Raw genomic sequence first — 11,569 nt, 5'->3', positions numbered from 1 at the left:
CAATTAGACCTTGCTATTTTTGGGCATGGTCTTGGAGTAGTACTAAAGGCTGAAAAACCCTTTTCTTTCGCCTTACGCCAAGGGTAAGGGGTGTGCATAGGAGGTCAAATTAAATTAGCTGAATGCTTTCTTATTTAAAGTACCTACTGTAATCTGTTCCTGTAACTATTGTCTTTTATACGTTTGGATACGTTCCACTGCAACAACCAACGCTCCTCATATCAAATACAAGGTAAGAGCACTCATTTTCACCATTATACACCTTTCTCGTTGATTTCCAGGCGCTAGTTACAATGGTGAACCGTGTCGTTATGTAGCCATATTGTTTCAACGATATCCTACATGGTCGTTTAGTTATTTTGGATGTTGTAGCCTTAACGAGTTACCGGTTTATTTTGCCATGGCCTACTGTCCATTTGCTGTGCCTTCAACTCGAAAAAGCGCCGGTTTTGTGAATAATCTCTGTTGGAGATGCAATTTTAACAATAACATCCAATTGATAATGCAGACACTTGTTGTTTGGATCAGAAATATGTATACGTTGTTGTAGTATTAGCTGCGTTTAAGTCGCTACCGTCGGTGTTTCGGATCCTCCATTGGTCTCTATGGGCAGGGAACATGTCCTGACACATCACGCAGACCTCGCTGCGTAATGACGCAGGCTCCTTCACTTTTTATTTGTTCACATCTCACACGGGTAAAGATTTGTCGTTGTTCTATTTTAAATGGTATTGGTTTATTGTTCATGTCAACTGGATTGCTAACGGTTTACACAGAGAGATACTTATATCATTTGGCGGGTGTATGTGATAGACGAGCTACTTTTCTAACATGTCCAGACATGTCCCATGTAGTAAGTTGCCACCCCCTATAGTAGGTTTCAGACCAGTTCGATCCAGTTCGTTACATATTCATGGTGACCGGGGAGAAGGACATGACGATATACTGTAATCAGCTAGATCAGGGGACTTGAACCGTATCTTAACCAGGGAACCCCTCCCAGGTAAACCGGCGATCCAGGAACCCACATCATACGTCTAATCATCAGGTGAATTATAATGGCAAGGACAAGTAATCAACATTTGAGAAATACTTTATTTTGTAGGTACTTTCCATTATTTTTGATGTCTCCACATGATATGATTGGAAGAGGAAATGTCAACTCTAACATGGGGTATTAGCTAGAAAGGCAAGTCACAACACATTTTCGCTAAGAGCAGAGTTTGAGCTCTATCTTTGTTTTGTTTCTTAAAGTCACAGCTTACCAGCAGCCAGTGGCTGGCACTGGTAGCCTAAAAGCCTAATGGGCTCAATATTAGGAGTTATAGCTTTGGGCAGTAACTTCCCCAAAATATTCACACGTTTCCAACATACCAGTACCATTGTGACACATACTGCCAAAACATCCCAAAACTTGTTTTAAGTAGGCTAGGCTACTCATGGTTTATGTGAAATATTATCAATACTATCCCTCTTCTTACATAGACGTAATGAAATGGTCACTGTCCTAACTGGAAAAAGCTTAATATTTAAGGTCTTATTCGGGTGGGTTCCAACAGGAATCTGTTCGAAAAGCTTCGTAAATAACAAGGTTGTCAACAAACAACGCATACGAAGTTTATTCACTTAACGCGTTAATTCCGAAAAATGTCTGTCCTCACTCTGGTAGCCCATGGACAGACATTACGAATAAGCTACGTGGTGAGTTGATGCCTATTCGGCAGCTAGTTAGCTAGGTGAATTGTTTGTGCTACTTTTGTATGCATTGTTCGTTGGCATCCTTGTACCTTACCAAGTTTTTGAAACAGATTCCTGTTGGAACGTTCCACAAATGAATACCCACCCCTCTTATGAATCAATTCCCTTGAATTAATAATGTACTTTAATAGTGGCATAACTACATTCTCTCCTCTCCATAGATGCTTCACACAGTGACTGGACCAGGGGCTCTGGCCTTTGCTGTGCAGTTGAAAGCTTTGACTGACCAGGAGTTCAGGTACCAGCCCAAGCTGAGCGGGCTGAGGATCATTGAGACGGCCCATGACAACGGCCTGAGGATGACCGCCCGGCTCAGGGAGTACGAGGTGAAGGACCTCCTGTCTCTGACCAGGTTCTTTGGCTTCAGCGCAGAGACCTTCTCCCTGGCCGTCAACCTGCTGGACCGCTTCCTCGCTGTAATGAAGGTAAGGCCTGGACATCAGACAGGGTTTGATTAGGAATGATTCCAATCTATGTCGTTTTATTCATTTGGTTTTAGCTGAGTAAGCAAGGGAAGGGAAACAAATGACTGTTGGTGCAAGACTGTAAAATCACACATGTCTATTCTGTAATATCAGAATCTTGTACAGGCTCTACACTGTGAAAATATTTCAAACGATTACCCCTAAAATGAATGACATTCAAGAACTCTCATTTTAAACATAACCTTTAACCTTTCTCCCATCCCCAGATCCAGCCGAAGCACCTGTCATGCGTGGGCCTGTCCTGTTTCTACATCGCTGTGAAGACCACGGAGGAGAAGAAGAATGTCCCCATGGCCAACGAGTTGATCCGGATCAGCCAGAACCGCTTCACTGTGTCTGACATGATGAGGATGGAGAAGATCATTCTGCAGAAACTCTACTGGAAGGTCAAAGCCCCCACAGCCCTCTACTTCCTCAGGCTGTTTTACAGCCGGATACAGGACACGCTTGAAGATGACGGGTACGATGACTTGGACGGTATACTGTATATATCAAGGGTGTCAAACATATGGCATTCGGCCTGTGGGTGTTTTGAATAAAATAAGATACTAACTCAATATACTTTAAAATGACAAATGGTAGAAAGGATAATGGATCTACATTCATAGTTTAACTGTGTCCAGTTCACTAATAATCACCTGATTTTAGTGCGCCCCTCCAGTCTTCGTGGGAGACCGAATGTGGCCCCCGGTGCTAAATGAGTTTGACACCCCTGATAGATAACTGTATATCAGGCTATTTTGAGATACCCACAGTGTGATTTAATGTTTTTCATAATTAGGAATATTGTTTAAGTCCGTATTATGGCATGGTCTGTATAGCACCACCCCTGTTGCGTTTTATATTTTTGTTCAGTGCATCATGTCATTTACATATGACAATTTCCCTTTCTCTTATGCCTTACTCTACAACTAACTTGAACATTAATTTATTAAAACAAATTCTCTCTCCATAGCAAGGAGATCATGAACGTTGAGAGACTAGAAGCACAGCTGAAAGCCTGCCATTGCTCTTTCACTTTCTCCAAAGTCAAGGTAAGATACTGTAGTTCTCAGTGTCAAAACAAATGTGTTTGTCTAATTCAGAATATCTCGATACTATGTGTCAAGGAAAACCAATTTAACTTGACTATAAAATACAGGAGCAAGGGGCATGTAGGCTAGTTCATGTTGTGACATTGGATCTCTGCCTATTTTGGGCAGTTGGGATATGTAGGTTAGTTCATGTTGTGACATTGGATCTCGGCCTATTTTGGGCACTTGGGAAAGGGGTTGATGAGCTTTGAGGGTGAAAGACATACTCAAAATAGTTTCAAACCGACTGTAAAATGTATATATAAAAATATCACTCTTAATATTTAGTTTTCATACTAACCTCATTTCTTTCTTCCCCCTCTTTCTCGCTCCACAGCCCTCTCTGCTTGCCCTGTCCTTGTTGGCCTTGGAGCTTCAGGAGCAGCATGACCATGAGCACATAGACAAGCTGTTCAACACCTTCCAGTGTCTACAGCAGCAACTCACTGTGAGTGTTTACTGTCTAGCCAGCTAGCCTAATCTCCGATCTGTTTGTACTGTCTTGCTTCTGTTGTCACACCAAACATCGGGAATAGCTGTTGGCAAGAGGTTACAAAAAGATCTGGGATTCAGGCTACCACCCCAGTGTCATCACTCCCCAAACATGTCTGTTGTAACAGGATACTAAATATGTGTAGTATCAGGGTAGTAACAGGGTTTTGTTCATTAGGGCATACAACAGTAAATGTTTGAAATGGAAAACGAGAGGGAAGACACGCTCAAATAAAACAAGTTTCTTATTGGACTAGCCCAAGGTCCCCCCTCCCACCCTGTTTGGTGCCTAATGAACACAACCCAGCATCGGAAGGTGTTCTGTGTCCCGAATGGAGCCCTATGGGCCTGGTCAAAAGTATTGCAGTCGCTACAGAGAATAAGGTGTGGAGCTCTGTGTGTTGGAGCCCCAAGGACTATTGCTCAACGGATTACCTAATGTTGAGGGTTCATGGCAAATGTAGGTCATGTTCCATTTTAGCACCTTTGGAATTGGGAACCCTCTCTGGGTTGTTAATGATACAGAAAGGGGGAGACGGACCAACAAAAGCGCTCTGATTGACAGGGTTTTAAAATGAATTACTGCTCGGACGTGCTGCATGATAATTCTGTTTTTCCTCTCCCCGTTTCTTCGTATTTCCTCAGGTCCGAGAAGGAGACCTGGTTATCGTGACAGAGTTGGTTATGAAGTGTCTGATTGAGTATTCAACCACCAGGGTGTCCAGGCCCAACAGCCAGAGGCTTCGTTGGATCCTCTCTGGCAGAACCCAACGCATGTTGAAACACAGCTACTACAAGATCGCCCATATGCCCACAATCCCCGAGTCCGCCTACTGAACCCTGGGGCTGGGTGACCACTGATACAAAAGTAGGAGTACACCGATGCAAAAGGAGAAGTAGGTTACCACCTCTTCTCCCCTAAAAACATTTTGTTTTTCAGTTTAAATGGGGGAGGAAAAAAAATTGCCTAAAAGCCCCCCCAAAAACTACAACTTCTTGTACTCTACTGTTGCTACGTGGTCACCTACCTCCATCACTAACCCATTTCCCTTACAGAACTGCATTATGGATGATGCAGTTCTTTAAGGGGAAAACCTGTAACAAACTTATTTCCCCCTTTCTCCTGGTTTTTGTTCTCATGGTACTTTTTGAATAAGCTCACTATTTATTAGCCTACATCTGCTTCATTGACTAAGTGTGCATCTGAAATGGCACCCTATTCCCTATATAGTGCACTACTTTTGATAAGAGCTGATTTTGTTCTTTGAAGGGAATAGGGTGCCATTGAGAAGGCACACTAAGGGAGTAATGCCCGGTCAAGAGTGGGTTTATCCGCTGCCATCTAGCGAAGGTTAAATCCTTCCTGGTTGAAATGCTTGCACGCGTGTATACAGTATGTTCTTATCTGAATCAGTACCAACATGAATACTCTGCATAGTATTCTATCGTGGTTGCTGGTTTTAAGCAATGAAGTATAGAACCACCTAGGTCCTCAGTCCACTATGTGGAAGAGGAGGGAGAAGGGTTTTGTGAAAATGCAAAAACAATGGAACCAAGAAATCGGACCCAAAACCCTTAACTTCCACCCTAGGTTGATGAACTGGCCTAAATGCACACTCCTCTACCCAAGGTGACCGCTTCCTTTTTTACTATTGAAATATTGATGGGGTTTTTTTTGTACTTGTGGAGGACGTTTGAGGTTTCCTCGGTGACGTGGCGAGGTTTCCTCGGTGACGTGGCGAGGTTTCCTCGGTGACGTGGCGAGGTTTCCTCGGTGACGTGGCGAGGTTTACTCGGTGACGTGGCGAGGTTTTTAGCTTGCAGGTTAGCATGCTGAAACTGGCTGTGGATGACATGGTATCCCACTAGGATGCCATTTTGGACACAACCAATATCTTCTAATGTAATGTTAACTATTACTAACAACGGTTACTAACAACGATCACATAATGCGATGTTGAATTACCTTGATTTGTGGCAAAATCTTAGCCTTTAGAAAACAACCATTTGAAAAATGCACTCTTAAGTCACTTAGGTAAGCACAGTAGATATAGGAAATTAAGTTAGTTTGTGATTTGCATTTGCTAGACCATTTGCATTTGACCATAGGCCCCACAATTGATCTGAAAAATGAAGTTGTTCGTTAAAGAATTTGATGTTCTGGAATTTAAAAACTTTTCCTTAAAATTGGATTTACACCACCTGTTCAACCCATGTGTTTACACCTTTCAATAAAACGATATTGAAAAGCTGTTTGGTTGCACTGTCAAATGTTCTGAAACCACATCCATCAAAACAACTTTTCAGCCATTTATTATAAAGCCACAGCAGAATTTCCGACAGCTATTTAACTGAATTGTGGCAATGCAGTCTGAAAGGTTTGGCAGAATAAAAAAAAGAAAGAAGCCAATCCTAAATGTATACAAGGGTTGAAAAAAAAGGCAGGATGTGGGTTTACAGTTATGGCTTATGGTTTCAAATTATAGAATATTCTAATCATTGTCTGATCTTTGCCCAAAGGCAACTGCTCATCCTGCACTGAGTTCATAACCAAAGCGGGAAGGTGGTAATTACAGTTGTGAAGTTGAAAATATCAGTTGGCTGCATTCATATGCTTTGAATGGTTGAGAAACACCATGCAGGTAAACAAGTGTTCAAAAACATTTAGATTTAACTGCTGAGAGGTCAGCATCGAGCACGAGTCGGTGCTCAGGGATGATAGCCGATATATTAAATAACAAGTACTTTCCCACCAGTAATTACCAGTTGGCGGGGCCTTCAAACGGATTTTCCCCAGTCGTATGTGGTAAATACCACCTTCCCACTTGGTTATAAACACAGCACAATCTCATCACACCCAAGGCCTTAGCAAGCCTCAACAGTGTCCATTTGACAGTCTCGGACATAGTGTACAGTGGGGTGGGTCCCCTTTGCTGTTTAACAACTGTCACTTCTGCAAGCTGGAGAAGTCTGGACCACCACCTGCAAAGTTCCCAGAGATCTCTGCTCCACTGAAGTCAAAGCCAGGGTTCTGTTGACACAGTGGGAAGTGACCCAGCAACATTAATTTAATGTAGAGAGAAAGCCTGCATGTTAATATGCCTCCATCCATGTTTTACAGATTAATGTGGATGAAGGAAGGAGGCCATTGAGAAGTGTAGTCAAGTGTTTTAGGCTCTGTGTGGGACTGTCTCGTATGACTCACCTCTCTCTGGAACCTCTCCAGAGTTAGTTTCCTCTGCATCTGGTCCTGGAGCCAGGCATCAGCACAGTACTCTCCCTCTAGCAGAGAGGACCAGCAGTTACCTGCCTCCCTGTTCGTCTTCATCAGCACGATACGAATCAGACACTTGTCCTCTGGAAAAGACGGTGTGGAGCTTAGGCTCGCTTAGGCTTTATTTTCAACCAATATCTGCTAATGACTTCTCCACGGGATGGGGAGTGAAAAACTGATTTATGATGCACGGTTTACATTCAACCATTGTGTTGATTTGAATTAGTAGAAACCCACCTAATGTCCACGTTCCTTCATCCGCAACAGTGATGCCAAATAATTTACCCTGGAAGTACAAGAGACATGACTATAAGCGCAAACAATCCTACTTGCAACCAATCAAAGCAAACAAACAGGTAATTAAAAATGGACCAATAAGCTTGCAGTTTACAATCACATGACTACACATTCACCTGAATCTAGCATATACGGGTTTGCCAGAAAACAGTTTCTCAGGGATACAGTATTTTCAACCTAACTTCTGTTTCCCGTGGTAACACCTGCTACGTTAGGCTGACCTGAATCAGAGAGAAGCACCTTCACCAAGAAACCATTCTGTAGATAACTATGTTGTAACATGCATATAAAGATGTAGCTATATTGAATAATGTGTACTTGGGAAAATACATGTCGTGGTAATTATCTGGGAGTCACCTATGCAGGTAAAACTAGATGAGTTTGGCCTCAGCATGTACACATTTGATTGCATGGGGGAGGGTCATGCTTTTTCCAATTGCAGTCAAGGAGAGGCTTTAAGTATTTTTTTAATCATCTAGTCCAGGGGAGGGTCATGTAATTTATGAAATGTCAATGTTTTAGAATGAGTTGCTTATTAGGCTGCATATTGATGTGTCCGATGCCGCCCCTCATCTCTTGATATTGCACGCCCAGCGGAAAATCAGTGTGCCTATAGGCTATTTAGTGTGGTCTCAATCAAATGATCCATAGCTGCTATTGGCTACGAAGTGCACGCTCAGAGAAGCACAGACCAAAGTTATATTTCTAAGATAGCTGCTGGGATGGTGTTAAATAAACTAGGCTGCATGACACACGGCAATGGATACTCCAACCATGAATCCCTACCTGCTCAGCTCTTGCTGATCAAAAACGTTTTATTGTGTGCTGCCTAACCAATGGCTGTTCAGGGAAAAGGCTTCTTCTGAAAATAATCTTGCTTGTGGACTAGCTGATGTTCTGTTCGGTTTGAGACAGAGGGCATGAAGAAGAGGGAGATCAACTTCAATAGCTTGCCTGTGGACTAGCTGATGTTCTGTTCGGTTTGAGACAGAGGGCATGAAGAAGAGGGAGATCAACTTCAATAGCTTGCCTGTGGACTAGCTGATGTTCTGTTCGGTTTGAGACAGAGGGCATGAAGAAGAGGGAGATCAACTTCAATAGCTTGCCTGTGGACTAGCTGATGTTCTGTTCGTTTTGAGACAGAGGGCATGAAGAAGAGGGAGATCAACTTCAATAGCTTGCCTGTGGACTAGCTGATGTTCTGTTCGTTTTGAGACAGAGGGCATGAAGAAGAGGGAGATCAACTTCAATAGCTTGCCTGTGGACTAGCTGATGTTCTGTTCGTTTTGAGACAGAGGGCATGAAGAAGAGGGAGATCAACTTCAATAGCTTGCCTGTGGACTAGCTGATGTTCTGTTCGTTTTGAGACAGAGGGCATGAAGAAGAGGGAGATCAACTTCAATAGCTTGCCTGTGGACTAGCTGATGTTCTGTTCGTTTTGAGACAGAGGGCATGAAGAAGAGGGAGATCAACTTCAATAGCTTGCCTGTGGACTAGCTGATGTTCTGTTCGTTTTGAGACAGAGGGCATGAAGAAGAGGGAGATCAACTTCAATAGCTTGCCTGTGGACTAGCTGATGTTCGGTTTGAGACAGAGGGCATGAAGAAGAGGGAGATCAACTTCAATAGCTTGCCTGTGGACTAGCTGATGTTCTGTTCGGTTTGAGACAGAGGGCATGAAGAAGAGGGAGATCAACTTCAATAGCTTGCCTGTGGACTAGCTGATGTTCTGTTCGGTTTGAGACAGAGGGCATGAAGAAGAGGGAGATCAACTTCAATAGCTTGCCTGTGGACTAGCTGATGTTCTGTTTGAGACAGAGGGCATGAAGAAGAGGGAGATCAACTTCAATAGCTTGCCTGTGGACTAGCTGATGTTCTGTTCTGTTTGAGACAGAGGGCATGAAGAAGAGGGAGATCAACTTCAATAGCTTGCCTGTGGACTAGCTGATGTTCTGTTCGGTTTGAGACAGAGGGCATGAAGAAGAGGGAGATCAACTTCAATAGCTTGCTACTACTATAATTGATTAAAAACAAGATGTTTCTTACCCCTGATGTATTTATCAGAGTTATTGACTTCACAATAAGACATTCCAGTGCTGAAACTTGAAGCAGCAACGGCACAATTAACTCAAAATCGACAGCTCATGGTGCTAAAAGTTCAATTAAAATAAGCATAATTAATTTCAACATCTTCATTTTAATTAGACTTTACTAATAAGAGGGCTTTGTGTTGGAGCCTATTTCTTCCTATTTAAGAATTAAGAGGTAGGCCTACCTGTTTGACAGAATTAGGCTGCTATATCCATAGATTTGTCTGTCAATTCCTTCACCCACCATGCACTCTTTAAAATAACAGTCTGTCACTGACATGGAGGTAGGGTAAGTTAAAACCAAGACTTGAATTGAGGGGGTATGCCATAGGCCTACCTTTAATTAAAGAAAAGGGCAAAAAGCCCAGACCCACCCCGTGTTAGTTTAAGGTTTTGAAGAAAATAAAAACGGATCTGATTATATAAAGTGATCTACTGTATAACAGCGTTTTGTTCGGCAATGTTTTATTCTAGAAACAAGCTTTAAAATACACGTGAAGAAGTTACCATGATGCATATGGGTTCCTTTCTTTGATGTTTAGAGGTGGAGCTACAACCTTTAGCAGAGGAGACAAAAAAAATAGACTTTGCTTGGGAAGTAATCAAATTGATTAAGCTATTAACTTTCGGTAAAATAGGATGTTTAAACCCTGACAACTTTTAAGGAAACACTGGTGACCTTCTCTCGTTGGGATAAGATATGGAAGAGTAGCCAGCAGTTAAAGCTTACAGTTTTCTGCATTGGTAGGCCTCTGTCTGGGTAGGAAAGGTAGGCCTAACTTTTATAAGTACCATGCTCAGATTCCTAATGACATCTCAGACTTAATTATTTGCAAACAGGGACAGTTTCGTTGCAAACAAGAAACACTGATTTGGCATTGGAGAAATATGATAAGAAATTAGGCCTATCTCTCTGCCCAGTCTTAGCCTGGAATTTCAGTAATTTGTGTGGTATTAAAAAATATTATTCTAAAATGACTCTTTTTTATGAAAAGGTATTTTTCCTCGGACCTGAAAACATGATAGAATCATGCAATGCTTTTACTATAAAAGGAGATCTTTCCACCCCTACTCTTGTCCATCGTGGTCTGCGAATCCATAACCTTCTGGCCCGCAGGCCTGTGTGCCATCCAGATTCACGCGTCGCCATGTAATGCTTACGACTAAGAACACTTTATAAAACTGCATATCTAAGGCTTTGGAGATCTCCGTCCAAGAAGTGAGGTTAAACAGTAGACATGTTCTCTGCTATCCCCTTTGTTTTGATTATTATTTGGGGTAAAGGAGGGTCACTTGTTTTTTTTCTCTGCAAACGTTCAGGGTGGGTTTAGGTTAAATATATTTTTGCTAAAGGGGGGGGGGCATCCATTTTCATTCCAGAATGGTCTGATTTTGTTCATGTAGCTAACCCTTAATAACATTCACTACCTTACTTTGAAATGTGTTTGTTGTGAAGCCTACCTTGAAGACTTGTTGTCCTTTGACGTGTAGTTCTATCTGTTTGGATCCCAGGTTACATTTGACTTCTTTGCCAGACGTCCCATGTGGTACATTCACTTCAATAAATACCTCCTCCATGGTTTGGGACCAGTTTCCCCATGGTGTTTTACACGGGATAACGCCGCTTCTCTCCTCGAAGTGGACCGACATGCTGCTGGCTAGCGACCCTCTCACGCCTCCTGATCTGATACTTAGCTAACCGGCTAGCTAAATGTTGTTTATTCTCTCAAACGATGTTCAGGTCCTAACTTGTACAGACATAACGATATGTAACCATTCCAAAACATATACTTATACGCATAAGCTGTCTAGAAAATATGACCAAAATTGTATAGGACAGTGTTTACGCCAGTCAGTTAGTTCTTCCAGAAACATCCTGGAGTTACTTCCTCGCTAGTTGAGTTTCCGGTGGCTGAACCGCCAAAAGGAACAGAGAGCGCCACCTGCTGTTTAGACGCGCAATGGTCAAGGGGTCAAGAATCTTGATCTAAAAATAACACACATAGCCTTGAAATTCCATCGTAGATTATACATTTTAACAACTGGAAGAGTATAGTTCCCCAAGTATACAATAACAGTTCAAATGTTTACATTTCTCCAT

At 42.4% G+C, this 11,569-nt stretch overlaps 2 protein-coding genes across 10 annotated transcripts; one reads left to right on the top strand and one right to left on the bottom strand.

The window, feature by feature from the left end:
• Positions 1 to 12: 12 nt before the first annotated feature.
• Positions 13 to 6,061, top strand: LOC139390508 (cyclin-G1-like). Of its 9 annotated transcripts, none has more exons than XR_011629516.1 (8): positions 16 to 232; positions 1,920 to 2,183; positions 2,450 to 2,703; positions 3,199 to 3,277; positions 3,654 to 3,764; positions 4,454 to 5,005; positions 5,086 to 5,573; positions 5,618 to 6,061. XR_011629516.1 is itself a non-coding variant. In XM_071137653.1 (6 exons), exons 2-6 carry the CDS (start codon positions 1,920 to 1,922, stop codon positions 4,643 to 4,645), a joined length of 900 nt encoding a protein of 299 aa, XP_070993754.1. In that variant the 5' UTR covers positions 67 to 232; the 3' UTR covers positions 4,646 to 6,061. The 9 variants fall into 9 exon arrangements, 1 of the variants encoding a protein (XP_070993754.1); XR_011629517.1 differs by having other exon boundaries at positions 22 to 232; positions 5,086 to 5,551; XR_011629521.1 differs by having other exon boundaries at positions 67 to 232; positions 5,086 to 5,529.
• A 44-nt stretch (positions 6,062 to 6,105) lies between these two features.
• LOC139390510 (NudC domain containing 2) lies at positions 6,106 to 11,378 on the bottom strand. Its single transcript, XM_071137655.1, has 4 exons — positions 10,930 to 11,378; positions 7,320 to 7,368; positions 7,014 to 7,165; positions 6,106 to 6,839 (listed from the first exon to the last, which is right to left on the bottom strand). The coding sequence occupies exons 1-4, from the start codon at positions 11,116 to 11,118 to the stop codon at positions 6,756 to 6,758; spliced, it is 474 nt and encodes a 157-aa protein (XP_070993756.1). The 5' UTR covers positions 11,119 to 11,378; the 3' UTR covers positions 6,106 to 6,755.
• Positions 11,379 to 11,569: the final 191 nt, after the last annotated feature.

The sequence above is a fragment of the Oncorhynchus clarkii genome, chromosome 31 (assembly GCF_045791955.1).
Source record: "Oncorhynchus clarkii lewisi isolate Uvic-CL-2024 chromosome 31, UVic_Ocla_1.0, whole genome shotgun sequence".
NCBI classification, from domain to species: domain Eukaryota; kingdom Metazoa; phylum Chordata; class Actinopteri; order Salmoniformes; family Salmonidae; genus Oncorhynchus; species Oncorhynchus clarkii.
This window is presented reverse-complemented; position numbering and strand designations above follow the sequence as displayed.